The sequence below is a fragment of the Eumetopias jubatus genome, unplaced genomic scaffold (genome assembly GCF_037043125.1).
Source record: "Eumetopias jubatus isolate StellerSeaLion01/CBP00866 unplaced genomic scaffold, mEumJub1_p1.0 scaffold_12, whole genome shotgun sequence".
Taxonomy (NCBI): domain Eukaryota; kingdom Metazoa; phylum Chordata; class Mammalia; order Carnivora; family Otariidae; genus Eumetopias; species Eumetopias jubatus.
In genome coordinates this window covers 93668482-93695718 of record NW_028274818.1, presented here as the reverse complement: position 1 = coordinate 93695718, position 27237 = coordinate 93668482, and the positions used below count along the sequence as shown (strand labels likewise).

The 27237-nt window shown below is 54.2% G+C and overlaps 3 protein-coding genes across 5 annotated transcripts; 2 read left to right on the top strand and 1 right to left on the bottom strand.

The window, feature by feature from the left end:
- Window positions 1–1878: 1878 nt before the first annotated feature.
- On the top strand, window positions 1879–2803 carry FIMP1 (fertilization-influencing membrane protein 1). Its single transcript, XM_088017114.1, has 4 exons — window positions 1879–1981; window positions 2301–2459; window positions 2576–2663; window positions 2782–2803. Exons 1-4 carry the CDS (start codon window positions 1918–1920, stop codon window positions 2801–2803), a joined length of 333 nt encoding a protein of 110 aa, XP_087873240.1. The 5' UTR covers window positions 1879–1917.
- Window positions 2804–3864: 1061 nt separating this feature from the next.
- Window positions 3865–13098, bottom strand: TLCD3B (TLC domain containing 3B). 3 transcript variants are annotated; one of them, XM_088017112.1, is made up of 6 exons: window positions 12847–13098; window positions 12088–12218; window positions 7772–7855; window positions 4900–5134; window positions 4360–4455; window positions 3865–4152 (listed from the first exon to the last, which is right to left on the bottom strand). In XM_088017112.1, exons 2-6 carry the CDS (start codon window positions 12210–12212, stop codon window positions 3865–3867), a joined length of 828 nt encoding a protein of 275 aa, XP_087873238.1. In that variant the 5' UTR covers window positions 12213–12218; window positions 12847–13098. The 3 variants fall into 3 exon arrangements, with proteins under 3 accessions (XP_087873238.1, XP_087873239.1, XP_027966102.1); XM_088017113.1 differs by having other exon boundaries at window positions 13054–13098; XM_028110301.2 differs by lacking the exons at window positions 12088–12218; window positions 12847–13098 and adding an exon at window positions 8735–8859.
- An 8930-nt stretch (window positions 13099–22028) lies between these two features.
- On the top strand, window positions 22029–26873 carry LOC114214298 (uncharacterized). Its single transcript, XM_088017071.1, is given in 5 exon segments — window positions 22029–22045; window positions 22182–22218; window positions 22220–22369; window positions 22562–22717; window positions 26639–26873. Coding segments are annotated over 5 exon segments (474 nt in total). The 3' UTR covers window positions 26753–26873.
- The last annotated feature ends 364 nt before the right edge of the window (window positions 26874–27237 follow it).

The window sequence follows — 27237 nt, the reverse complement described above, 5'->3', positions numbered from 1 at the left end:
TGTGCTCTGCTGCGAGATAGACAAACCATTAGATTTGGCAAGTTAAGAGGTCATTGGTAGACTTGGCAAAAGTGGCTTCAGTGGAGTGGTGAGGACGAAGCCAGGTCGTTTTAAAGGTGAGGGAGCAGAGACAACAAGTGTAGACAGCCCCTTAGGGGTTGTCTGTCTATAATGATGTGCATCCAAGAGTTCTTTCCCCTGTGATATTCCTGAGGGCCGAGACCTGTCCTGGTGATTTCTATCTAAGCCATAATTGGAGCCCAGCACAGAGCAGGAGCTCAATACATATACTTAGTGATTGGACGAATAAATGAATGAGAAGTCATTGCCTGTGTCAAAGGAGCCTTTTCTGGGGGACGGGGCAGCTGCATCTTTTTGGGGCAAGTGAGGAAACGGCAAGATCCACTCCAATGGCTAAAGGCTCTGGACCCCTTCCCGCGGCTAAACGGTGGCAGCAGCCTCAGACAGGCCTGGGCTGGGAACCCTGGCCCGGGGTCAGGAGCCGGACTCCAGCCAGACTCCTCGCTGCTCCTCACGTGCCTGACTTCCGGTAAGTCACTTCCTCTTTCTTAGAAGAGAGAAGTGTAGGGGAAAGGGACCCACAGGAGGTCCCGTAGATGTTAGTCTGTCTCCTTTTCCCCCATTTTCTCCTCCCTGAGCTTTACCGTTTAGGAAATAGAAGCTGAGCAGGGCAAGGACCTCCCCGGGGCTACTGTGAGGACGCTTGAGAGGGTAGCCCCTGAGGGCAAGAAAGAGGAGGGGTGGGGACCCAGGGGAGGAGGGCGCCTCCATCATAGGACAGAGGACCTCCCAACATGCCACAGACACATGCCTGATTTGGGGGAAGTCCCAGAACCGGGACTGCCGGAGACTCTTGAACAGGCATCTGTGTAGTCAAACCAAGAAGACCCTGAACTGTCCTTGGGCTTGGGTGGGGCGGGACACATCTGTGACAGACAGGCCCACCTGCCAATCAGAGGAGAGCTAACTCTTAGAGGCCCGCAGGACTGACAGTGGCTGTTGGGAAGGGACAAATAGAGAAAAGCGGGGATTGGAAATGGGAAATAGGATGGCCCTTGCGGGCCCCCACCCAGAGAGAGGAGCCTGCGAGGGTGCTGTGGGTGACCAAGAGACAGGCCTCGAGATGGGCGGGGCCTTTCCTCTGACAACCCTCGTGCCTGCCGTTCCCGCAGCAGTACCTTCTCCTGCAGCACCTGCGGAAGGAGGCGGGAGGAGGGCTTGGAGGAGCGGGAGCGGTGCCCTCGCGGGTGGGAGGGAAACAGGCACTCGTGAGCACTGCTGCCACCTAGTGGGACACGCCTGTTATTGCTCCCGGCTCCCAACCCCAGGGTCGTCCTCAGCTGAGCACTTAAGGGACCCCTATGCCCTTGAATTTGGGGACCCAAGGCAGGGGGGAAGCCTCAGAGAGGAAAATGCACAGCCCTGGGAAGTGTGCGTCGCCCACATTACTTTGCCCCTCTGTGCCTTGGTTCCCTTGTCTGTATAATGAGGACAGGCTTGCTGTGATGGGTAAGGGAGTCCATGTAGAGAGTGGATTCCGGGGGTAGCTGGAGGTGTTTATCCCTGCCCCCCACCCCAGGAAAGACTGTGCCTACTATACAAAGGCAGCTCTCCTTAGTCCCAGCTTCCAGCAAGCTTGCCCCAAGTCCCTCCTATTTCTAACTGTTGGGGCTGCCCCTGTTACTGTTTTATCATTGGCATCACCCCAAAGGATGAAGGCCCTGGGGGAGATGGGGGGGGTCGGTCCCAAAGTGTCCTCTTCTGATGTGGGGACTTGGGGGGAGGTTCCCAGCTCCCAGCACTTTCTCTCTCCCTTCACCCCAGAGCTCATGCTTAGAATGGCCCCAGGCTGTGACATCACAGAGCCCCCACCCCAATCACAGGAGTGGAAGGGTCATGAGGCTGTGGCAGTGGGCGTGGGGATGGGTGTGGCTGGTTGGGCTGGGGGCCATAGAAACAGGTGGGAAGCTGTCCTGGGAGCAGTGGGGAGGAGGAAGTCTTGGGGTGAAGGGTCAATCTGCCTTAGAAGCTGGGAGGCCAAGCAAGGGCCTGCCTCTCCAGGCCCGTCTCTCCCACCCCCCCCACCCCCCACCCCCCCATCCAGCACGGACCTTCGCATGGAGAGCTCAGTTGATCCTTAAGATGTTCCTGGAACAAAATCAAGCCCCTCCCCAGCCACACTAAGGCTGTGTGGCCTGGCAGGGTCCTTGGTCAACCACAGCCTCTTGGGGTGGAGGGCAGGGGTCTGCTTGATTCTTGACATAGACTTTGCTCCCTAGCACCCAGCCGGGAGCGTGCCAGCACCTTGGTCCGGGGAGCAGAGTCTCTGCTCTTCATAGACAGACCTGACTTCTTTGATTACCCAGACTCAGACCAAGCCAGGCTCCTGGCTGTGGCCCAGTTTATTGGAGAGAAACCTGTCATCTTTGTTAACTCAGGTATGAACCCGCTTGAGAAGGGGCCTCCTTCCTTGCCAGGGCCTGGAGAAGAGCTGCCCTTGGCCCTTCCATTGGAGAGGAGGCAGGGTCCCCATCTTCCCCTCCTTGTCTAACAGGACCCAACTCCAAGCTCTTCCATCACATCCTGGTGGGCGCTCTGGTAGTGGCCTTCCTCTTCCTCCTTTACCAGTTCTGCGCACACATGTAAGGCTCCCCTTCCCCGGGCCCCTCCCACCTCAGCCTGCCTTGGGAGAAGCTGAAGGACCCAAAAGCCTAGGGAGGCAGGGTGTGGCCTCCCACTTCCTGATCTCATATCCCATAGGAGCTGCCAGAAAGGGGCCTGAGGAGCTGGACAAGGGCCCTGGACTCTGCCCTGAGTGCCCAAACCCGCCCTCCTCTCCTGCTGATGAATAAAAATCTGCTTTTTTTCTTGCCTGACTGCTCGGATAACCAGGCAGGGGGTCCTGCCCCGTCCTGGGGTCCGAGGGCCATCCGTGCTTTCTACCCCCAGACCCCCACCCTTCCCCGCACCAAAGAACTGGGTGAAGAGGGCCTTGGTGGCGTTCACGCAGATCAGATCGTCTTTATTAGCGGTCTGGAAAGCACCTCCCAGGGTCCCCTGACCCCAGACTGGAGGAAGCCTTGAGAGGTCTGTAGCACCAGGGACATGCCGGGGCCCGAGGGCAAGATGTGCAGCCTAGTGGGGAAGGGACGGGGTGCCCCCTCACCTGCCCCCGGGGTTGCTCAGCACTGGAAAGGTTGGGGGTAGCAGCCACCTCCCTCCCCCCACCCCCACAGACTAGTATGGATTTGGGCGAATAAATAAAATAAATAAGATTCCTCAGGCTGGCCTCCCCGAGAGAGGAGCAGTGGAGACAGCTAGCCCCAAGCAAGGCCTGCGGGGGCGAAGGGGGGAGGGTTAGTTAGGGTGTTCCCCCCCCCTCCCAGATGGTGGGGAACCGAGAGGAGTCTGCAGCAGGGGGACTGGCTGGGATGGCCTTGGCAGCAGGGCCTTCCCCACATCCTCGGAGTCCTGGTCCCCTTGAGTCAGTTTCCCCACGGCCCTCTAGCCCTCAGTGGATGGGAAGTGATGCCCCCTTCCTCTGTCCTTTGCTTCCCCAGGGCCCCAGGGTTGGTGATGGGAGAAGGGGTGCACAGGAAGGGGTTTGCTACCTTCAGCTCAGGCACTGCTGGGAGAAGAGGCACCCCCTCCCTTCCTTTCGCCTGGTCCCTGCCCCTCAGCCCCGGAGCAGAGATGTCCCGCCCCTTTGCAGTGCGCCTGTCGGTCCTGGGGCCACCAGTGCAAGAGGGCCCTGGCTCCCACCTCCTGCCCGGCAGCCCCAGAGCCCCGTCCCCAGGGTATGGGGTGTGTGTGGGGGGGGTGGAGGGTCCCCCGGCCCCACCCTCAGTCCTGGGTCTGACAGGGAGAGGGCGGCGTGGAGCCCCGGGGCCGGAAGAGGCGGCAGGCCCCGCGGCAGATGAGGAAGAACCAGTAGAGCTGGGGGGCCAGGAGCAGCGCGGCGCCCAGGTTGACGTGGGCCGGGATGGCGAGGGGCACGGCGAGCAGCGGCAGGCCGGCGTGGCGCCCGTAGGCCCAGTACAGGTAGGGGAAGAGCAGCACCCGGCAGCAGAGGAAGCTGATCAGCATCAGGGCCCCGTTCACCTTGTGCAGCAGAGTGTGCTGCCGCTTGTACTGCGGTGGGCGGGCGGGGCGGTCAGAGGGCAGGGGGGTGGGGCGCAGAGCGGGGCGGTGGGGGGGGAGGGCAACTCCGACCCCCTTCCCCTCTTCAGCCCCCTGCGCCCCCGCCTCCCCTGACCCCGGCCTGGCAGCCAAAGAATCCCTGAAGGTCCCTGAAAGTGCCCTCCCTTCGGGCTCATGCAGCCTCAGGCACCCTCTCACCTGGATGAGGATCTTGCCAAGGCAGACGAAAGGGGTGCTGACCTCAGCCATCAGCAAGCAGCCTAGGAAGAAATCTCCCTTGCCCTGACGCCACACCTGCGGAGGAGAGGGAGAACTAGCCTGGCCTCTCCCTGGACTCCCTCCCTCTCTTCTCTGGGGCCACTTTTGGAGATGCTCAGCTTGGAAGGTCTGAACACCTCTAGTGTACAGAGGCCAAGCTGCGAGCATGACGTCACTGTATCCTTCCAACCGTCCCGTGCAGGAGACTCTATACCTTATGGCACGGCCGAGGAAACTGAGGCTCAGAGATCTGCGACCACAGCTCCCAGGCACCACGGCTGGGCATATCCAGCCCGGGCCAGGCTGAGCCCAGACCCTCTCGCTGTTTGGGGCTGGCCTGGTGCTCAGAAAACCCTCTGCAGGAACTCTCCATCCTGGGCCTGCCCTGCTCCTGGGGGACCCGGCCACAGGGCTCCCCGGGCTCCTGCAGCGTTGGCGTGAGCAGGACGGGGGGCCCTGGCTTTCAGCACCCTGACTCACCACCGACAGCGGGAAGCAGACGAGCACCATGACGGCGTGGTGGAGCACCATGAGGAACTCCTTGTGCAGGTAGCCGCGCGCCACGGCCCAGATGCTGCCTGGGGCTCTGGCCCCCCCTTCGTCCCCTCCGTGCCCCTTGACCTGGTGCTTGTGCCAGTGACAGAGGAACATGGCATAGATGTCGTAGATGAAGTAGGGCACTGCAAATTGCGTGTAGGCAGAGGAAAGCCAGTGCCTGTTGGGCAGAGAGAGAGGGGGGCATCAGAGAGGAAAGGAGATGGACAAAGCAGTGACCAGGTGCCGGGGTCAGCACTGGACGTACCACCGGAGCAAGTGATATTCACAACCACCCTGAGACAGAAGTGGACTCTCGAGGTCTGTGAAGGGTAGAGGGCAAGAAACTGGCCCAAGGTGGGACGGTCACAACACTGGTACGTAAGAGTGCTGGGAATCAAACCCGGGCTGTCTGACCTCAGAACCCACCCATTTTTCATATTCATTCATTCATTCATTCATTCATTCATTCATATTCTCTCTCTCTCTGCAATAGGGGGAGAGGTGAGGTAGGGAAAAGACACCAAAGGGCAGCCACAGACCACAGGGCAGTGACAGAGAGAGCAAGCTCAGGCAAGATCTGAGAGACAGCTGAGGTTAGGACAAATAACAGCAGAAGAGGCAAGAGCAGTGGAGAGGGATCGTATTGGCTGACATCCACTGACACGCAGGCACTGTTCTAATATCCAAAATCTTTTACATGCATGAACTTATTCACTCCCCGCAGAAACCCTATACAAAGTGGGGATGGTTACCACCCCCACTTTACAGATGAGGAAACTGTGAGACTAGGTGACTTGGCCAAGGAATAACCAACCATCGGAAGTCTGGCTCCACTGTCCCCAGAAGATTCGAGACAGGTGTCACAGACGAGCCTCCCTGGGGACTTGGTGGTGCCATCAGCACTGCTTTTTCTGCCTGAATATGGCCCAACCTCTTGTTTTTGTTTTTGTTTTGTTTTGTTTTCAGGTACAGCCAAGCATTAAGGAGAAAACACTGAGCAAAAGGAGCCAAGAACAGAGAAAAGTTCCTTGTACTTTGAGAGTAAACAAAAATGAAAAGTGCACGAATATGCAACATTGCATTTTTCTTCTTGACTCAGCACCTTGAGCACTTTCTCTTAAATGCTGTAGCCCCGTGGCAGGTCTGAGGTGGGAGTGCGAGGTCAGGGAACTGGCCCAGCTAGGTGGAGGGATGAAAGCAAAGTCAGCCGGAGTAATGAAGAAAAGGAGCTGAGACCCTATATGAGTTGCTGCCCGAGGGAGAAGAGGAATGAGGGCCTGGGGCGGGGAGTGGGGAGGCCAGCGAAGGATCGGGTGAGATGCAGACAGAATGCAAACCCTAGGAAGACTGCCTGCAAGGGGACAGGCAGCCAACTCTAGCAGGGATGATTTGGGGCAAAGAGAACCCGAGACCCATGCTGGAGTTTGGAGAAAGGGAGAGAGAAGAGGGAGCAGAAGCCCAGGTTAGACAAGCAGGGAGAGCCCTGGTGGAAAGGGGTCTGACTGGCCCAAGCGGAGTTGGAGCAAGAGTGGCTGGGAGAGCCAGCCCCAGGGGCCATGTGGCTTGTGGGGGGACTAGTCCTGGTTTAACTTGAAGAGTTAAACCCATCCGCACACTCTCAGCAGTTAGGTGCTCAGGAGTAGGAACAGCTGTTGTCCCTGGATTAACCCTGATCTTCCCCCAACCACCTGAGGATTACCGGGGAAGGGATGAGAACAGACCTGGGGGGGGGGACGCGTGGGAGGGGAGGAAATGTAAGAGTGGAAAGGTGACCTCTGTGTGAAAAGATGAGAGCAAGAAATGCCTGGGAATCCAGGCTCATCTTAGACCCAGGGGTGGAGCAGAAAGGCAGAGGGGAAGAGGAAGCCAAGTTACCAAATGGGATCTGAAGAAAGAGTTAAGCGCCCACTGTACAAGAGCCAAAATTGCTTTAGGCATCTGACTCCTGCAGCTCAATGCTTCCTCAGGGTAGCCCTTCCAGGAAGGGATGTACCCCACTCCACAGATAGGGGAACTCGTCTGTAGAGAAAGAGGGGCGCCGCCAGGCCAGGGTCCTCCAGACAACGTTCCTGCGGCCCAACAGTCACCAGAGAAGGGGGTCAGGGCCGGAAGTTAAGCGCGGAGCGTCTTCAGCACCCTGCCGGGCCGATCGGCAGCAGCCCGCGGGTCACCTGGAGCCGGCCCGTCAGCACCACGGACAGGGCCCCTCTCCCTCCTCCTCCGGCCCCACCTCGCAGGCCTGGGCTTTTTTGGCAAGCACCAGGCCCTGCGGCAGCTGCCAGTGCCAAATTCTGGCCTCTTCACCCTTCCCCTCCCCCACCCCCAGCCCCCCACGGCCCAACCGTTAGTGGCCTTGTCTCTGTCATGTCTCTCCTGTCTCCCTCTTTCGCACAGAGCTGGAACTGGGCACCTGCACTCGGGGAGGAGCAGAAGGGTGATCCTGGCATGAGGAGGGAGGCACCCCAGTCGGGTGCTGGTTAGAAAGGGGGTCTGAGGGACGTAAGGGAGGGAGGATGTGGGGAGGAAAGGGCACACAGGACCTACTACAATATGAGAGGCCAGGAAGCCTAGGAGCCGCTCTGACAATCCTTTTTGATCCCCACTCCTTTTCCCCCTGGCTCTGACCTTAAAGGACAGGACATGGATAAATTTATCCCTGGGTGTTGAGTTGCAGCTAATGCAGTTAACTTGCTCAGTCCCAAGTGAAGGGCTTGGGGACCACTGAAGGAGTCCCCCGGAAGACCTGGGGTCCTCGGGAGTCACACACACACACGGGCTGCAGGAACTTGGGCCAAGGTGGTCTCCTGGCACTTACTGGTCATCAATGATGTGCTTGCAGGAGGTGGAGACGATATAGCCGGCGGTGGAGGCCATGACGGCTTGGACAGAGGACACTAGCCTACGGAAAAAGAGGGAGCAGAGGTAGAGGAAGGAGACACAGCCCTCAGTTTCTCCTCTTTACTGTCCTGTTACTGCGCCTCGGGCCACTCTCTGCCCGTCTCTGCCTGAGGCCGGCTTGCCCGGGGCTCGCCCCCCACCCCAGGCTCCAGGACTTCCCGCTGCTACTCCTCAGTACACCCCATTCCTCCCTGCCGGCTTCCTTCCCTTGGTCAGTCGTGGACACTGAGTGGCCTCAGGAGGACACCAGGGAGGTCATCTTGAGGTGAGACAATGCTGATAACAAGGTCTCTTCCCCGGGAGGGGCAGCACAGGGACAGCACTGGATGGCAAGGGGGTGCCCCAGGCCTGTTCTCACAGCACTCAGCCACCCAGTCACCAGGCCACTCCTCGGTGACCCCAAATTCCCCTGGCCACTTTCCCGCTCACTCTTTGACTGTCTCCATGCTCTCCTCCCCAACTCTGGCCCTCATTCTATAGCTTGTACAGAGTTCTACTGTTCACTCCTCTGGCCCTTGTACCCCCAAACATGTGCCCTGACTAATACACAGCTCTCTGCCCCTTGCCTTGTTCCCTAATATCTTATAAGAATGTTTTAGTCACATGCTGGTCCTGTTTTGGAGGGCGGGAGGGTGAATGGGGGAGAGGAAAGAAAAGCAGTCTGGATACTAGTAGACCAGATGGCTGGGTTTGGACGCGGTCTCCTGGGACAGTGAGTAAGGCAGTGAGGGGGACAGGAAGCTTGGAGGTAAAGCCCACCAACCACTTCAGGAACCGCCAGTCCCTAATGGGCCAAGGGTCCAGGGAAGGACTGGGGTCCCTTCCACCCCCATAATGCCGGAGAAGGGGAGAGGAGCCAGGGGGAAGGGATGCAGTTTACCTGGCTGAGACAATGACCGCGTCAGCCTCCTCCCAGCGCAGCTGGGGCAGCCGCTGGAGCGTGTTCTTGGAAAGGAGAAAGAGTCCGGGGAACACCACCCCCCCAGCCACCATTGGGGTCAGCATGGTGGCTCAGGCCTCGGGCAGGGAGGCTGGCGGCCGCGAGGGGACAGGGAGGCCGAGCTGAAGGGAGTTAGAGGTGGAGAAGGGACACCAAGCCAGGGAGGGAGAGAGAAAAAGAAAAAGGGGCACAAAGGGGACAGGGCGGGGACGGGATGGGGCAGGCGAGTCAGACCAGAGGAAGGCAGAAAGGGAGTTAGATGAGACTGGGGAAATGGGGAAAGACTGGGTAGAGGGAGGATCGGGAAAGGGAGCCGGAGGAAGCTGGCCAGAGGGCTGGAAGCGAGACAGGAGGAGAGGACTTGATAAGAGGACAGAGAGGGAAAGGGTACCGGAGGAGGATGCAGGTGGGGGAGGGGAGGGCGAGGAGAGGCAGGTGGGGAGGGGGGGCTTACGTGGAGAGGCTGGGAGGACCCGAGAAGGCGGGGTGGGACTCTGGTGCCAGCCCTGAGAGGGAGGGGGAGAGGGAGGGAGGGAGGAGGGAGGGAGGAAGACAAGAGGAGCGGCCCGGCAAGTGGTCAGCGGTCAGCTCGGCTCTCCCGCCTCTCGCTGCCACCACGGTCCCCGCCGCCCGGCCCGGAGGCTGCACGGGGCATTATAGAGAGTTCCTGCCCAGCCCCCTGCCCCCTCAGTGCGGAGGGGGAGGGGGAGGGGGAGTCACCAGCTTGGGGAAGGCGGGGGAGGGGTGGGGAATGATGGCACCGACCAGACACCAAGAAACCGGACCTGCAGCAGCGTCTCCCCATGCAGCTCTGAGCCACAGCAGCGGCTGCGACAGAGATGGGGGGGAGCAGAGAAAGAGGGAGGGGGAGGCCCTTAAAGAGACAGCAGCTGCGGCACAGGGGGCTGCTGGGGACATGGGCCAAGGGAGGGTGGGCTCTCCTCTTGGGAGGGAAGGTGGCCCTGGGCACCCTGGCCAGCCAGGACGGGGCTCTGAGCCCCCAGATGGGGGCTTGACCCTGTTTCCCACCAGCACATTGCAAATGCCTGCCATTTCTTCCTCTGCCAGTGCCTCCCAAAGCTTGCCCCTCAGTGGCCTGCTGGGGTCCCAGTTTAAGGGCGCCACTCCAGCAGAGAGAAAAAAGATTCCTTTGGGGAGGGAGGGAGACAAAGTTGTGCATCTTGCTGTCTCTGAAGGATGAGTTTAAGGACTGGATGAGAATAAAAACACCTCAACACAGCCTCCTGCAGGCTCAGAGACACCCCCCCCCATATCCTTCACTCCAATGGGAATGGGGAAAACTATAAGGTATAGGTGAGGTGCCTCTAGATCGAGTCTTCGCTGCAAGGCTGTCCGGTGATCTTGTGTATCAATTGTAATAGCACTGAGGTAACAGCACTTGTCGTGTTCTTACGGGTCAAGGAATGGTCCTGAAGCCTTCGGTGGCCCTCCGCAAGGTCACACAGTTAGAAGAGGCAGGAGCCCTCCCATGCTGGATATCAGAGTGGTTGCCGGGTTTGAAGAGGGTGAGGAAACCCTGCCTCTCTGAAAACCCACCGGGAATGGGAGGATGCTCCCGCCCTGTCCCTCAGGCTACCTGGCCTCTCCTGGCCTCCCCTAAGCACTGGTCACTTTCTTTTTCTTCAGGCCTATTATCTTCTTGGCTCCCCTTCCATGGGGGCTTCACAGAACAACAGTGGGAAAGGTCCTTCCCCAGTGGGAAAGGACCCCAGGGATTAGCTGGTTCAAACCCCTCATTCACCTGCGAAGAAACTGAAGCACAGTGACTTGGCCAGGGTCACATTGTATATCTGAGGCCCAGCTGGAACCCCATTGGCCTCTGAGCTGCTTCTCACCCTTTTGTGCTGCCTTCCTGGAATTTGACCTTCCTGTCCTGAACCCCACTGTCCTCTGGGCTTCTGCATGACGTGGGGCCTGTACCCAAACCGTACTTTGGTTTCCAGGCCTACCCTAACATACACCTCAATAAGCAACCCCACAATTTGTCTTTGCCTGTCCAAAGACCATTCCATTTCCTCCCCAGAAGAGGCAAAGGGCTGGATTTGCAATTTTGTGCTGCCCTCTAGTGGCACGCGGAAGGAACAGACTGAGAGGTCTCTGGCCTGTGGCAGGAGTTGGGGACAATTTAAGGACAATAGTGCACCTAGCTTTTTGACCTCAGGGCTAACCCTAACCCTAAGGGGGAAAAGGACCCAACTTCTTGAGTGTTTACTGCCTGCTGCCATGAGGCAAGGTGGTTTATGTTCATTCTTATTTAATCTTCCCAGATGATAGTATTTGTTTTATAGACAAGAAACGGGTTCAGAGATTTAAGGAAAAAAAAAAAAAGACAAAAACCTTGCCCAAGATAACACAGCTACGGGAACTGGCAAAACTGGATAGCTCCAAAGCCAAAGAGCAAAGCTGAGTTTGCGGGGAGGATGGGCGATGGTAGAGCACCGTAATGTGACTACTTGATTCAGGACTACAAACCTGGTCAAGTCGTGGCTTCTCTCTGGATGACGTGAATTATGGCAGGCGGACACACTGTTCTGTCTTCCAGGAATTCACCTAGACACCCAAGTAAATTCTGCCTTCTGCCTGCTTCCTCTCCTACCTAAGTTTCCATGATAGCTCACACGCGTATTAAGCTGTGTCAAACAGGTCATAAATCGGCAGCGGAAGGGCCCAATCCGGCCCACAAACATGCTTTCTTCAGCCAGTATGGTGTTGCCAGGATAGTATTTTCTTAAATTCTAACTTATTTGTCAGTGTTTGCAAATTAGGAGATTTCACATCAAAGCTCAACTTCTTTTAAGAAAGAATCAGAAGGTCAGACAACATGGAGCCCACGATCTAGCTCCATAATGCTGGACTGGGGCCGAGCAGCTGTTACCCCATTCGATGGGCTGAATGTTGAGTCCTCCAGCTCACCAGTAATCCTCCACAGAGCCTACAGCCCTGTTCCTTGCAGAAGTCGGCCACCCCTATTTCACAGACATGAATTCACCTGATCCTCACACGAGGTCTCCATGAAGACCTAAAGGTGGGTGTTCTTAGTAAACCCATTTACAAGTGGGGGGGGCTCTGAAGTTCAGAGAGGTTAAATGACTTGCAAAAGATCCCATAGCCAGTTTCTTTTGACTCTTAATTTCTCCCCGCTTGTGCGTGCGCGCGCGCGCGCACACACACACACACACTGCTTCTGCTCTCACCATTAACTCTTCCTGAAAGCAGGAGCTCAGCTCCACCAGGCCTGGCCCAGGAAGGACGCCCTCACCCTGTCTTCTTACTTGGATGCCACCAAAACAGCCTCTGCTCTCTCCATCCGCAGGTTGGAGTGGTTCTGCAGGCCCCAGCAGAGGACAGTGAAGCTCAGTGGGAAGAAAATGCAGCCCAGTACAAAGAGTAAGGTCATGCCTGTCTAGGGTAGAGAAGATGAGAAAAGATGAGCATGAGAATGAACAGTGTCCCTCAGACCCAGAGACTCCCTTCACCCTGATAACCCAATAGCCCATGGGATCCATCCATCTGCAAGCCATCAAGCATTGTTCTTCCCTAATCTCTTTGGGATTTTTTAAAAACAGATTTTATTAATTTGAGAGGGAGAGAGAGAGCATGAGCAGGTGGAGGGGGAGCAGAGGGAGAGGAAGAAGCAGACTCCCCACTGAGCAGGAAGCCCAAGGTGGGGCTCAATCCCAGGACCCCAGGACTGGGAGATCATGGCCTCAACCCAAGGCAGATGCTTCACTGACTGAGCCATCCATGTGGCCCTCTTTGGGATCTTTATTGCACTTTAAATATCCCTCATCCAGGACAGTTGGACATCCTAATTTTTTTTTTTATCAACCCGTTCCAACAATTTCATTCATTTTCCCTGTAATCCCTGGAGCTGGTCTACACCTCCCAATCCATCTCACACTTTAAAATTTCTTCTCTTCATCCTTCAACCCTGAGGATGTGCCTGCTCCTTCTTATTAACTCCACCCCACCCCATCCTCTGCCTGCCTACAAGCTCTTCCGGTCACCTCTCCCTCCTCCTAGGTTCTCACCTCTGAGGGGCAAGGTGGAGGCTACAGAGGGAGGCTGGTGATTCTCATCAGCACCCAGAACTCAGAAAAGGGAAAGAGGGTGTTCAAATTGTAGAGATATTTGAAATTTAAAAATAATACTTTCTTAAAAAGGAAAAAAAAACCAAGGCATTATCCCATTAACAAAGAAAAAAAAAACAAGAAACAACAGAACCCCTGAAAACATACATGTTTACATACGTTATTTTTGTCTGGGAAAGCCTCCCCTCCCATCCACTCCAGGGAGGGGAGGGGTGCAGAAGTCCCAGGGGGTATGCAGGGAGTTGGGGCCCGCCATCCTGCATCTCTTAGGCAGCTTGGAGAGGACCTCCTTTTAGGACACAAGGAAGGTGTCAAACTGCAAGGGCACGAGGCAGAGGCAGCTCGGCTGGAGCAGTTGAGGAGGGCAGGAACATCACGCTCCCATTGGTGGATGGGTGGACGGTTTAGAGCATGCTCTCCTCCCATTGGCCCACCTCTTGACACATGTGCCCTTTCATGTGCTCCCTGGCAGAGGGGTCTCCCCTAGGGGGTGGGCTGTGCGGGACCTTCTAACGCAGAACTGACCAATTAGAATTCGTCAATGGCTCGATGGACAGCTTCGTTTTGGGCAGAGCTGAAAAAGAAGCAAGGAAAAGGAACGAGGGGGAGAATAAGAACACCCTAAGGAGTCGGGCTTTAAAAGGCAGTACAGTATAAGGTAATGGTTAAGATGGCAGTTTCTAGGGTGGGACCATCTGGGCTTCAGAATCAGACTGCGGATAATAAAAGAAACGGACTGCATGGCTCCATTTGGATGAAGTTCAAACCAGGCAGAATATCTTCGGTGAAAAATCAGAATAGCACTCAACTTGGGGGGGGTAGGTGTTGACTGAGGGGAGACCCCTGCGAGCCTTCTGGTGTTGGGAATGCCCTCATTCTGATCACGACTGTACACATAGGTAGGCGTGCCCTTAAAATGTGTGCACTTTATTTAAATTAAGCTGGAATTAATTTTTAAAATGCTAAACAAATTTAGGCTCTTCTGTTCCCCGAATGATGGTGGGCCAGTCTCTGTGGACCTCAATTCTTCATCTGTGAAGCTGGTTTAATAATAATTCCAGCTCATTAAATGCTACTTATAGAACATTTACTATGGGCCAGACACTGATCTTAGTGCTTAAAAATATCAACTCATTTCCTCATTAACAGAGGAACAGCTTTGTGGCTTATTATTGTGTCTATTTTACAGAGATGGGAAAACAGAGGCACAGAGAGGTTTGGTACCTTGTCCAAGGTGACACAGGAAGTGAACGAGGTAGGATTTTTAAAATCCTATTTTCTGACTGCATTGGTCTCCATAATGTTAAGCAGATATAGAAAACCCATAAACTCATTTTCCTAAAGGAACTGCAAGGTTAAACAACAACAACAACAAAACAACATTATTTTAATACAATTTAAACAGCAGTCACAATTTAGAGCTTATCTCTGTGGGTCCTGACTCTGAACATCAAATTAAAGGTTAAACCAAGAGCAAGATAAGATTGCTTTTTTAAAAGATTTTATTTATTATTTGAGAGAGAGAGAGAGAGAGCATGAGTAGGGGGGAGGGGCAGAGGGAGAGGGAGAAGTTGACTCCCCACTGAGCAGGGAGCCCGACCCCAGGACCCTGGGATCATGACCTGAGCCAAAGGTAGACGCTTAACTGACTGAGCCACCCAGGTGCCCCACAAGATAAGATTTTTTTTTTTAATGAAGATGGTTCAAATTTTAGAAACAAAGTTAAATAATTTTACTAATAGACAGTTTTTATTCCAATATTCTCTTCAACTTTTCTTGTCTACATTTTTAAAATATTTTATTTATTTGAGAGAGAGAGAGAGAGAGCGCACGCATGAGCAAGGGGTAGGGGCAGAGGGAGAGAGAGAAGCAGACTCCCCGCTGAGCAGGGAGCCCGATGTGGGACTCGATCCCAGGACCCTGAGATCATGACCCAAGCTGAAGACAGATGCTTAACTGACTGAGCCACCCAGGTGTCCCAAGATAAGATTGTTAAAGATGAAGACTTTAGTTGCCTTATTAGTGGCCATTCTCCCCACCAGCTTCTCACCATCTGATCAGGACCCCTTGCACTGGCTGCATAACCCACTGTGGGTAACAACTCAAGTTGGAAAAATTTGGTTTAGAGCAGTATTTCTCCACTTTTTTTTCATTATTCTCCCCTAAGCAGCCTTTTTTAGACATTTTGTTTCCTAATCACCACTCATCATGAAATTTTGATAACACAGATAGGGTGCCTGGGTGGCTCAGTTGGTTAAGCGACTGCCTTCGGCTCAGGTCATGATCCTGGAGTCCCCGGATCGAGTCCCGCATCGGACTCCCTGCTCAGCGGGGAGTCTGCTTCTCCCTCTGACCCTGCTCTCTCTCTCTCTCTCAAGTAAATAAATAAAATCCTTTAAAAAAAGAAATTTTGATAACACAGATATACTATATATCTGTGCTTAATATACTAAAAAGAGATTTTTTGGTTTGGTTTGGTTTGGGTTTTTTTTTTTTTTTTTTTTTTTTGCCACCAAGAACCTGTTTCTGACCCCTTGGGGGCGATATTACCCCTGTCAAAATCCATTAGAGCCATCATACCAACTCAGGTTCTGAGCGACCGTTACTCACACCATCTCAACAGCCAATGAAACACAATTAGTCCCATTCCACAGATGCATGCAGAGAGACCTTACATTAATTACCGAGGATTGAAAGGGCCGCTAAATGGATCGGGAATCCAGAGTCCTACAGAGATCCTAGCTCAGCCACTTAATTCTCTGCTTCAAAACTGTGCTTTCTCACATGGAACATGGTGGGATTGGTCCAAAGAGGTTTTCTCTAAACCTCAGGGTTTTGTTTGTCTGTTTGTTTTTGCCCTATTTGACCTAACAGTAGCAAACATCTATATAGCACATACTAGCCATCAGGCACCAATCTGTGCCCTATACATATACTAGCTAATGTGGTCGTCACAATAACCTAAGGAGGAGATACCATTATTACTTTCCATTTACAGAGGAGGGAATCGAGGCACAGAGAGGCTCGGAGAGGTTGTGTGATTTTCTCAAAGTCACACAGGCAGTTAAGTGGGCATAGCTAGGATTTGAACCTGGTAGTCTGATTGGCAGAGTACCCACTCTTAACCAAGCACTTTATTTTTTATTTTTAAAGATTCTATTTATTTATTTATTTGACAGAGACATAGCGAGAGAGGGAACACAAGCAGGGGGGGTGGGAAAGGGAGAAGCAGGCTTCTCACTGAGCAGGGAGCCTGATGCGGGGCTCAATCCCAGGACCCTGGGATCATGACCTGAGCCGAAGGCAGACGCTTAACGACTGAGCCACCCAGGCGCCCCTTAACCATGCACTTTAAAAGGAAACTCTTTATCACTACTGAAAATAGAAAGCCAGTATCAATTGCTGTAAATAGAAGGTAACCAAAAAATAAATACAATGAAAAAAAGTGTTCTAACCTTCAAGCTAGATACTTTCACCTGCTCCGCATTCTGAGCAGGAGGCCTGCACTCCCTTTGTTAAAAACAAGACATGGCAAGATAAGCACGGGTGGAGAGGTGTTAAAGGGCTTCTGGCAGCAAAACGAGACATGCTCCTGTAATAATCAGAAGTGTTGAAGAGGAACTGGAAAGAGAATAGCTTTCGTACGCGGGCGCCCACTTTCTTGCAGATGGGTGTAGCGTGTCAAATAAACCCAAGACCAGTCGCGTTCCGCACACCGTGATCCCTCATCAGGGCGTTCTAGGGGTGCCCTGAACTCCTCCTCGGAGGAGGGGAGACTGCGCCAGTTCTGGGGGGGCAGGGGGGTGCAGCCCCTGGGACGCGCCCCCGGAGAGGGGTTAGGCGTGAGTAACGCTCCCCCAGGTGACCGTCCAGGCTCCAGGGACTCCGGCCGCTTCCCCGCCCCAGCCTGGCTCCCCAGGGGAGTCTCTCACCCCCACGCGGTCCTCACACACCTGTCACACAATTCACCCGGGGCCTGGAGTTTACGGTTTCCTGCTACTCCAGGCTCCTGAGTCCAAATGCTGTCCTGCGCATCCTCTCTGCCTGGGTGCTGCGCAGCCTCAGCCCTGGGAGGCGTGCAGGTGTCTTAGCACCGAAGGCTGTGAATAAGTAAACAATAAGCAGCCAGAAGTGGCATGTTTCCCACATGATACCCAGGGAAGGGTCCAATTCCCCCTACCCGTGCTCTGGGGAGAGTCCTGCCCAGCAGGCCAGAGCATCTATTATTTAATGCTTTTATTGTACCTGGCCCAGGCTAGGCACTGTTTAAGCAAGTCCAGTCCCACCCTTTATCTGTGCAGTAGAAAAAGCTGAGGGGGAGATGAGTGGAGTGAGAAGAGGAAGAGTCTGTCCAGGCCCTTTTTTTCTGCCACAGATTGGCTGTGTGACCTTGGTCAAGTGTCAGAACCTCTCTGAGCCTCAGTTGTATACCCACAAAGTTCCGTTGCCTGAGCTCAAATCCTAGCTCTGTCACTCACTAGCCAGGAGGACTTGGGCAAGTGATTTAGTGCTTCTTAAAATGAGGATAGGGACTGGAGCAGTACCTCTGCCTCAGGCTGCTAGGATGAGTGAATGAGATGTGTTCCTATGTGTCCCCTTGTAAATTCTCACTCTGATATGCATTCCGAGTTGTTCGGGTTCTATTTTTTCATGAGCCCTTTGTTCTATGCTGGGGACTGTACATAACCTTTCCTCCGATCATCACGAGCCCTCTTGCATCTTAGGAGATCCCTGCTTTCCGGATGAGCAGCTCACGCTCCATGAGATCAGCTGACTTGCCCAGGGTCACACAGATACACAGTGGCACAACTAGAATCCATTGCCTGACCTAAAATTCTTTTCAACCAGGTCAGGATTCTTTTCTATCTATAAAGTGGAAATAATGGGGGCTCTGTCAGTTAAACATCGCCTTTGGCTCTTTTCATGATCCCAGGGTTCTGGGATCCAGCCCTGTGTTAGACTCCCTGCTCAGCAAGGAGTCTGCTTCTCCCACTCCCTCTGCCCCTCCCCCCTTGCTCTCTCTCTCAAATAAACAAATAAAATAGAAAAAATAAAAATTAAATTAAAATAAGATGGAAGTAATTGTTCATGCCACTCAGGTCTACTGTTAGGATTAAATAAAGTCTGGGAAGAGGGTTTGATTGATGCTTACTCTAGCTCTGGTCATCTCCACTTCTTATTCCCTGGGCATGACTACCTGAGCACAGGCCTTTCATTTTCCTAAAAGGACGCCGATAACCTCCTCTTAATCTCTGGGAGGCAGTATCATCTGATGTCCATAGGAGGGGCCGAAAGTCTAAGATCAAAATCGGAGCAGCCGGGTTCCGTTCCCTCGCCTGAGGGCAGGCCTGGCTGGGTTTCTCTCATCTCCTGGGTGTTTGGTGGGTCTCAAATCTCCCACCCACCCCACGAGGACTGAGAGTACATCACCTTTTTCTTTCCTTCTTGGGGTCAGTGCAAAACTCCACACAACCATATCTGACATCTCCAGCTTTGAACTTGAGGGAGAGGGAGACCTTATGGTTATTTGGCTATCGTGAAGTCAGTTTCTCCCTGCCTCCAACAAATGGTGTGATGTGAGCAGAAGTGGCCTTGGCAACGTGGGTGCATACATCACCGTCCTATTGGTTTGTCTTGCAGAGAGCAGGCCCGGTGCACTGTCCACCATCCTGCATAATGTATGAACCCTCGGTAGGAACAGAATACCATCAGCAGTGAGTCTGACCACTGCAGGCCATGGACGTGTCCAGAGGTCTTGCCAAGGCTGACGTCTCTCTGTTGGCAGGAACAGAACAGAGGGAGGGAGTCTTTGTCACCTGAGGCCTTTCCTGGGGCTGGGGTGGGAACTGGCCTCATCTTGGGCCTTGGGATTCTGCAAAGATGGGGCAGACAAGACAATAGCCCCAAGAAGGCAACCTGACTCTACCTTAGAGTCAGCAATGATGACACTGGGGATGGCTAGCTTCCTGTCTCCTGGGTCTGAAGCTCCCTCTGAGAGGGCTGGGGGTGGCAGAGGAGGGGTGGGACTCTGTCAGTGTGGTTGAAGGTGAGAAGGGAGATTTGGTAACAGGGGACACAAACCCCGGCAATTTTTGGGGTTGCCTCAGGGTGCCAGAAACCCCCAGGGGCAGCAGTAAGGACAAGGTACATGGTGAGGGGGGGAGGACATGGACAGAAGTAGGTGTATAGTGGTACTGCTGATGTGGGAAACAAAGGCAGAAACAAACTATTAAATTTCCTACAGCTCATCGGCAAGTCCTTGAAACTGGCAGAGTGACATTCCTCTGGGGACTCAACTGCCTCGATGTTGATACTTTGCTAAGGGCAAAAGACAATCCTAGCCCACCCCCCACCCCACCCCCACCTCCCAGGATCCTGTAAGCCTACTTTAACATACAAAAATTCTTTTGGTAACTTCCTTTATCTCTAAGCCCCCCAAGATACATGTTGGCAATCATCCCCCAAGCATATGGCCCACTGATATACATCTGAAGTGTCTCATGAGTAAGGTTTTATTAGACGGTGATAAATGACCTTTTCCCAACAATAGCTAGCCCCTTCAAGGTCCTGGAAACCTTGCTTCCAAAATTCCTTAGAGACTTACGCTATCCCTAACACTCTCCCAACTTGAAAGTATATATAATAATGGGCCACTCCTCGTGACCCCGGTGCAGCTCTTTCTGCTCCCGGGTCGTGTCCCTGTGCTTTAATAAAAATCACATTTTTTGCACCAAAGATGTCTCGAGAATTCTTTCTTGGCCATCAGCTTCGAACCCTAATGTTATTTCCTACATCACTACTTTCAGGGGAACATGCCCAGATGCAGTTATTGGATGAAGTCTGAGGCTTTGGTGTGCTTACATGAGTGTACAGAGTGCAGTCATGTATGTGTAGATCCCAAAAGGGCAGGAATGCGGGTGGGAGGTCTGAGTGGCTTGTGAGCCATGGGACCAGGGCATCTCGATAACTACCCTTCATTAGTGGATGGCATTGGATTTGATTCGTTCATAGAATCAGTGAGTACTCGCTGGAGGCCCCCAAGACCACACCAACTGCCAGGGCTTGCGATATGGGGATGAATCAGACCCAGGCACTTGTTGTCTAACCAGGGAGCCAGGCACCGAAGGGGAGAATTCAAATACGTTGTCATCAGTGCTGGAATAGGCATGCATATAAGGTGCCCACAGCAGCTACCACCCCCTGAGGTTGGCAGGGAGACCTCCCTGAGGCAAAACTGAGCAGAGGCTTGGAGGATGAGGGAGTTCTTCAGGGGGAAATAGGGGAAGGGTGTTCTAGGCAGAGGGAACAGTATCTGCAAATGTGTGGAGCTGTGAAACCCTTTGCTCAGGAACCTTGAACAGATGGAAGACTGGAAGAATGAGGGAACAGGGAACAGTCTTACTTATTTGTTTACAGATTATCTGCTCCTCCTCCCCCAGTGGAATGTGTGCCCCATGAGGACAGGAAATCTGTTTTATTCTCCGCTGGAGGCCGAGCCTAGATGAGATATGCTGTTAATGAACAAAGAGAAGATAGGACGGGCCCAGACTGGATGAGGTGGACAGTCGGCTAAGCATTTGAACTTTGCCCTTCGGAGGAACTTTGTCCTTCGGAGGTTTAAAATAGAAAAGGGACAAGATCTGAGGTGGGTGGCAGGAAATCACTTAGACAGTGACCGAAGGTTGAGGAGACCCGCCCAAGTCTTAAACTGGAGCACAGTCAATAAAAAATGAGTGGGGTAAAGTTGAGGGGGGGAAAAAAAAAAGTAAAATGCTATACAATTGACAAGTTAGCTTTGATTTTTACAGCATCCCCGTAAGGCAGGAGTTTCCAGGTTTTACAGAGGAGGAAATGGATTCCGCGCGGCTCAGTGACTTGGCCAAAGTCACCCAGCACGTTGGTGGTGCAGCCCGGCGGGTCGGTGTTCCCTTTGCGGCGCCGCAGGACCCAGCACGGGATGAGGACCCGACCCGGGCAGGTGGCAGCGGGGAACTCGCCTTTTCCGTTCAGTAACGGCGGGAAAACCCAGAGGACCGCGACTAGGAGGGGCCGGCGGCCGCAGAGGATCCGGCCGGGGAAGAGCGGCGAGCGGCGGGGAGAAGGAATTTGGGTCTCGGCGGCCGCCGTAGGAGCGGCGCTCGGATCCCCATAGCAACGGCCAGACGCAGCGGGAGCTTCTGGGCGGCGGCCGATTGGACGAGCGCGGCGCGGAATCCGCGAACTGCCCGCGGCCCCGAGGGTGCAGGCGCCGGGGACCGGTCACTGGAGGGAGCCGGGGTGCGGGGACAGCCAGGGGTGTGGCCCGGTCAGGCTGGGGCCTGCGAGGGGGACGCCGCCCCGAATCCCCGGACCCCCGATCCCCACTGTCCGGACCTGGAGCCATCGTTCGGCCTCAGTTTCTCCAAGCGGGAGTTGGCGGGGGGTGGGGGGGTGGGGGGGAGTGGGCATCCCAGTCCAATGGCCCCTCTCAGCCTCTGAGACCCAGGACTTTCTCTCCTCTGCAGCTCCTGGACTGACTGGCGCTGCCCTGACCCATGGACGTGAGTCCTAGGCCCCTTTCCCTTTTCTGGAGCGGCCCCCTCAGGGCCTTAAACTCGCCTTGGAGCCCGAGCCCAGACTGGAGAGGGGGCTGTTTACCCAACAGAGACCCTTCGAGCTCAGGACCAGAGCTGTGAGAGAGTGCCCGGAATAGACTTCACACGGAGAGCACATTCCCGCTCTTTCTGGCAAGATGAGAAGCTTGCCAAGTAATCAAGGAGGCTTTAAAGGCATCCCAGGCTGAGGGAACAGCTTGGGCAGAGACTCGGGGCTGGGAGACTTCAGTCTGGCTGGAGTATAGAGGAGGAGGGAGGGAGAGGTAGGCAGGGCTAGACTGGGGCTTTGTCACTGAGATAAGAAGTTTGGACTGAGTCCGTGGGAGACACTGATGGATTGTAAGGAAGGGAGGGTTACACAACACAACTGGTGTGGAAAGGGGCAAAACTGCAGGTTGGAAGACATTTAGGGCCTGAGGGATGGTAAAGTGGGGCTGAGGAATCAGAGACAATAGGTCTGTGTGGAGAGGCATTCTGAGAGGAAGATCAACCAGTCTTGGAAAATTCTCAAATGACCAGCAGGGACCGATGGTCCTGAAAAGGGGGTGATTGGGAGAAGTCACGTTTGGGGAACAGGATAGTGTAGTCCTAATGACGCTCTCCCCGCCATCTGATGGCTGTTCCTCCTCTCATCTCAGCTGCGTCCAGGTGTCCGTCCTGGTATTTTTGTGCTCCCCGCAGCCCCTCCCACCTTCTTGTCACCCCTTCCTCCTGTGCTTGTGCAGGCCTCCTCTAGCCCGTGGAATACCACCCCGGCTCCCGTCAGCAGTCCTTCCCTGCTGCTCCCCATCCCTGCCATCGTGTTCATCGCTGTGGGCACCTATTTGTTGCTGCTCGGCGTAGTGCTGCTGACTAGGCACTGCCTACTGGTGAGGAGCCTGGTGGAGGCCGAAGGGTGGGCTCCGGGGAAGAGGAAGCGGTCAGTCAGTGCCCTCAGCGGCAGGCCCTTACCCTGAGGCTCCTTTGCCATTTAGCCACCGCATCCATCCCTCCGTGCCATGTCCCCCCCTCCCTCCTCCCCCCACCATCTGGCCCGGATCCTGCCCCTTTGCATCTCCTAGGCCCAGGGTGGCTGCACCGACTGCAGCTCCCCCTGCAGGAAGCAAGGTGCCTCCAGGCCCCAGGACTGTTGCTGGACCTGTGCAGAAGCCTGCGACTTCCCTCTGCCTAACCCAGCCCACTGCCTGGACGCCTGCTGCCCCCAGCCCACAGAAGCGGTGAGTTCCCGTCCCAGCCCTGACACCCTGAGCCCTGACCTGGGCCCTCTCTGGGCATTTCTTTTGTTGGTGCTGTTCAACAACATGGATTGCTGAGCACTGACTCTGGGGAGACTGGGTCAGTTGGAGACAGCCAAAGAAAGACATCATAAACAGCACATCGCATACTTTCTGGTGCTGAAAGCTACTCGGAGGAAAGAAAACAGGGTGGCAGCTGGGGACAGCTGTGTAACCTGGAGGGCACACTGGCTTCTGAAAATGGTGGTTAAAAGAAAAAACCACCCGACACAGAGCTCCTTCTGTTCACTGAGTGAGTACGACGCCCCAGATTCTGTGCCACTTTATTGACATTATCATTTACTCAACAACCCCGAGAGCTGGGTATTTTTAAAAACCTAGATATATATAGTTCTGAGTATGAAAAGCATTGATTACAAAGCGTGCATGTAGAAATGCAAAGAAGGCACCAGTCAGCGTGTAAACCAGCTCTATAACCAAGGCTGCTATGTTTTGTTTGCGCCCTCATATACTGGTAGACTGTTGTCACTGCTGTGTTATCTACCAGTATTTGGCAAAGATGGGGTCATGCCACAGATACTCTTTCATCACTTCTGCTACCTGCCCTTTTTGACTTGACATCACACCTTGACCTCCTCTCCGTGCCTGTGCATGTAAAGGGGGAAGTATTTCTGTCCTTTTGCAGGGAGAGGAGTTGGCTGAGGGAGATTCAGTTGCTTCTACAATGTTACATAGTAGAGTGGTGCACAGTAAATTGCTCCACTGTGTGTCGAAATAGAATCCTCAGGGAGAAGCCTGGCTCCTGGGGGGCAGGCCATTTTCGCTTTTGCAGGTTGAAAGATGGTGAATGTAATTGACCACCTTCCTATTTGGGGCTCGGATTTAGACAGCGAAGCTCTTGCCCTTGAAGTGGTGACCTTCCCCCCAGGAGGAAAGCAGGAGGATGAAAGACAAGCAAATTCATAACTTGGGCTGACCATAGTTGGTCAAATTCCCGGGAGATGTTTTGAGTTTTGAAGGAAATTATGGGGCAAGGGGCTCTCCTCTTACAAAAAACTCTGCTTCTGGTTTCCTAGGGGTAGCTGGGAAAGGGAGCCCAGGACTGAGGCTAAGGGGGCAAAGGGGAAAAAGAAGATGGCCCTGGGTCCTAAAAACTCCCTATTTCATAGGAAATGCTCAATTACGAAGCGATTTCTGGTCCCCTGTTGGGGGTACGCTGCTCCTTGCCCCTTCTGTCAGTCTGGGCCTCTCCTCCTCGGTCAGGGTGAGGTGCAGGGAATTCCAGACCTGGAGATATATATATATATATATCAGACCTCAGGGTCTGATCCACCCGGCTTCTGCCAGAGCCAGGAAGGATTCTAGAATGGCCACAGGGCAGGGCAGGATCCCATTCTGTCCTTGAGCTGTCTTTGCACAAGGTACAGTAAAGTGCCTGTTCTTCAGTTTCTTTGTAGTAACAGTAACAACCACAAATATGACAAAGCTCTTGCCTACTTTACAGCTGTTAGAAACAGCCTTCCAGAGGCTGGAGTGACTTACCTGAGGCCCAGGCCGGGACACAAACCCAGATTTCTCTTCCTCTCTGGGGGAGACACCTGCCTGCTCTGGGCTTTCACCAAGCATGTGGCAAGGATCTCATTCACTCATTCACCCATTCCTTCACCTACTAAAGATCTGTGCAGTTGAGGCACTGTGCCAGGCCCTGGGGGCTCTGCGAAAGAAGCTGGACTGGGTCCCAACCCACATGGGGCTTCCACTGCAGCAAAGGACAGAGAGGAGGAAGTAGGCAGTTACTTTCGAGCATGAGAAACAAAGTGATACATAGCACGATGGTTGGTTCTCAGCCCTGTGTGTGATCAGAAGTGCGGATGGGACAGACACAAAGCCAGGCATCCGGGCCCCACACCCAGTAGGTCTGGCCGGGGCAGGGGCCGGAGAGCTGTAGCAAGAATCGCTGCCTTTTCTGGAGTGCTCACCACGTACTAGGCATCAGGCTCAGCTCCTTCCCCTGATGCCCCACCGTGAGCCTCTGAAGCAGGCATTCTGTTGGTTTCAGAGATGACCGAACTGAGGTTCAAAACATGAGTGAGCCAAACCTGGGCCTGAGCCCTGGACACCAGAGACGGCGGGCCATCACAAAATCACAGGGAAAGGAATCGAAGCCGAAGCTGCAGAGCCTAGAGAGACACAAGGGTTAACAGGCTTGTGGCATTCTTGTTTATGTACCGAAGTAGCAGATTCCTTCCAGAAGCCACATGGCTGCTTGTGAGAGTCCAGAAATCCATTAGACAGTTATTAATGACTAGCTCTAAATCCTTACAGTGGACAGAGCCCAGAAATGCTTTCAATACCCTCTCCTTCGAGGTGAGGGTGGCAGAGCCTCTCTCAGCCACCAGTGCTGCGCCCAGAATGACAGTGTGGTCCTCCAAAACCTCACAGAGCCCACTTCATCCCAAACTGGGACTCCCCAGAGACGCCCCAAACCACTCCTTCGTCAGATACAAGGAAACCGCTTCACTCCCCCTTCCGCCATGACGCCTGTAGCCTCCTCCTCGAGAGACAGTCCTGCTGACAGCAGCGCCAGCCCAGGTCAGACCCCTGTCCCTGCAGCCAGCAGATCCCCTCCCCTCACTGGAGCCCCTAGTGATATCTGATCTCACCAGTCATCTGACAGCGCACCCCCAAACCTCAGCTGTTTCAAAGGTCATTCCCCTATTCCTGGCTTGGCCTGGCATCTGATTGAGGTGTGCAACTGGGACTGTCAGCTAGCTCGGCCTCAGGCCTCAAGGAGCCAATCTCCTGGCACGTCCGGGGTGTGTCCCACTCCAGCCACTTGGCCTGACTCCAGCCCATGCGTGAAGAAGTAGCAGATCACCCCTGTCACCAGGCAGGAGTAGGCTGAAATAGACCAGTTCTCCCTTCTTGTCACAAGGGACAGACCCTTCTTTCCCCCCGGGGAGCTAAGGAGTCCTCTTCTTTCTTCTTTGCCCAAAGAGGGGAAAATGGTTTGATTCATCCACTCACTCGACATTCATTTGTATCTCACATACCTACCGAGAATGAGTCCTCGTGCTACCTCACCAGTGACATGAGATGAACTGTCCCTGTCCCCGCGGACCCAGAAAGAAGCTGATAGTTCTGGCTCTGGGGGGCAGTGGAGTCAAGGGGCCTCTCCCTCTCTGAGCCTCCATTTCCTCTTTTGTGGAGAGGCCCCCTGCCCAAGGTTCTGATAAATAAAAGAGAGAGGACTCTTGAAAACATTAAAAAAAAAATCTGCCAATTACCATTTTCAAAGACAACTGGGAGATTTTTCAGAATCATGCATGAATACAGCCTTGCAGGGAGTAGGTGCTCAGAAATAATGAAAGAGGTCCTGCAGTTTGGTTTCATGCCAAGGAAGAAAACAGAACCAAGTTCTTTTTATCATAGAAGGAAAACGTGTGTGTGCTCTCCCTCGTCTCCGTACTTGAAACTGAAGGAGGCCACAAGGATATAGTAGAACCAACTTTAAGCTGAACATCAGGACTTCATGGAACAGGGCTACTTGATCTCTCAGTCTCCTTGCCTATAAAATGGGAAGAAGGAAAGAACCCCCTGAATAATTTCTTCCAGCTCCTGAGCTCAGTTGTTTGGAACGCCGCCTCCTTGCTGATTTCTCAACAGCACAGGGAATTGATTTGTTCCCAAGAAATGGTAGATGGTACCCTCTGTTCCACTGGGCAAATGTGGCTTCCCAGGCCTCTCTGTTCCCTTCTCCCCGGAGAGGGAAACAGCTTAGGGGACTGGTCGCCCTTCCTCCTGCCCCTCTCCCTCACCCCTCTCTCCTCTCCCTCAGGGTTGGGCCCCTAGCTGTCCCCTTCCTCCTGCCCCTCTCCCTCACCCCTCTCTCCTCTCCCTCAGGGTTGGGCCCCTAGCTGTCCCCGCTGCTGTCCGCTCTGTGACTGTGCCTGTGCTTGCCAGCCTCCCGACTGCCAGAGCCTCAACTGTCTCTGCTTCCAGATCAAGCTCCGATGAGGCCCCGGAGTCCCTGCCCCTTGGGGAGTGGCCAGCCCCCGGGGCCCACATGCCCCGCTCCCTGCCCCGCTCCCTGACGGGGCCTCTAGGCCCCTGGAACCACAAATGGCCTGCCCAGCTCATCGGCCTGGGAACCAGCGGCAGAGAGCCTGGCTCCCTGCAGAGCAGGACTCAGAGAGCCCCTGGCCATTTGGACTGCAGCCCCTTTGGAGGGCCAGGAGGGAGAGGGGCTAGTGCTCTGGCAGGTCACCCTGCCCACCTCTCCCCCTTGCCACATAAACTATTATAATTGAAGGTGAGGGTGGGAGACACTGCTCACCACAGACCACCTCATGGGACGAACTTGGGCCTGGAGTATCAGGATATAGGGGTACCACAGCCACACAGTGTCCATGGACTCTCGGTTATCTTGAGGTGAGCATCGCATCTGCATCTGCTCTCCCGCCAAACGCATGGTCTCCCCAGGATCACAAGAGCCATCATCA

Excerpts from the sequence above, each read along its gene's own strand:
- FIMP1 (XM_088017114.1), top strand. The coding sequence starts at position 1,918 with ATGAGGCTGTGGCAGTGGGCGTGGGGATGGGTGTGGCTGGTTGGGCTG. Across the intron at positions 2,460-2,575 it reads TGTCATCTTTGTTAACTCAG|GACCCAACTCCAAGCTCTTC; the intron begins GTATGAACCCGC and ends CTTGTCTAACAG. Across the intron at positions 2,664-2,781 it reads TACCAGTTCTGCGCACACAT|GAGCTGCCAGAAAGGGGCCT; the intron begins GTAAGGCTCCCC and ends CATATCCCATAG.
- TLCD3B (XM_088017113.1), bottom strand. The coding sequence starts at position 13,098 with ATGGGAGGGGAGGCTTTCCCAGACAAAAATAACGTATGTAAACAT. Across the intron at positions 12,219-13,053 it reads AAAATAACGTATGTAAACAT|ACAGGCATGACCTTACTCTT; the intron begins GTATGTTTTCAG and ends TCTCTACCCTAG. Across the intron at positions 7,856-12,087 it reads GCTGTTTTGGTGGCATCCAA|GCTAGTGTCCTCTGTCCAAG; the intron begins GTAAGAAGACAG and ends CTTTTTCCGTAG.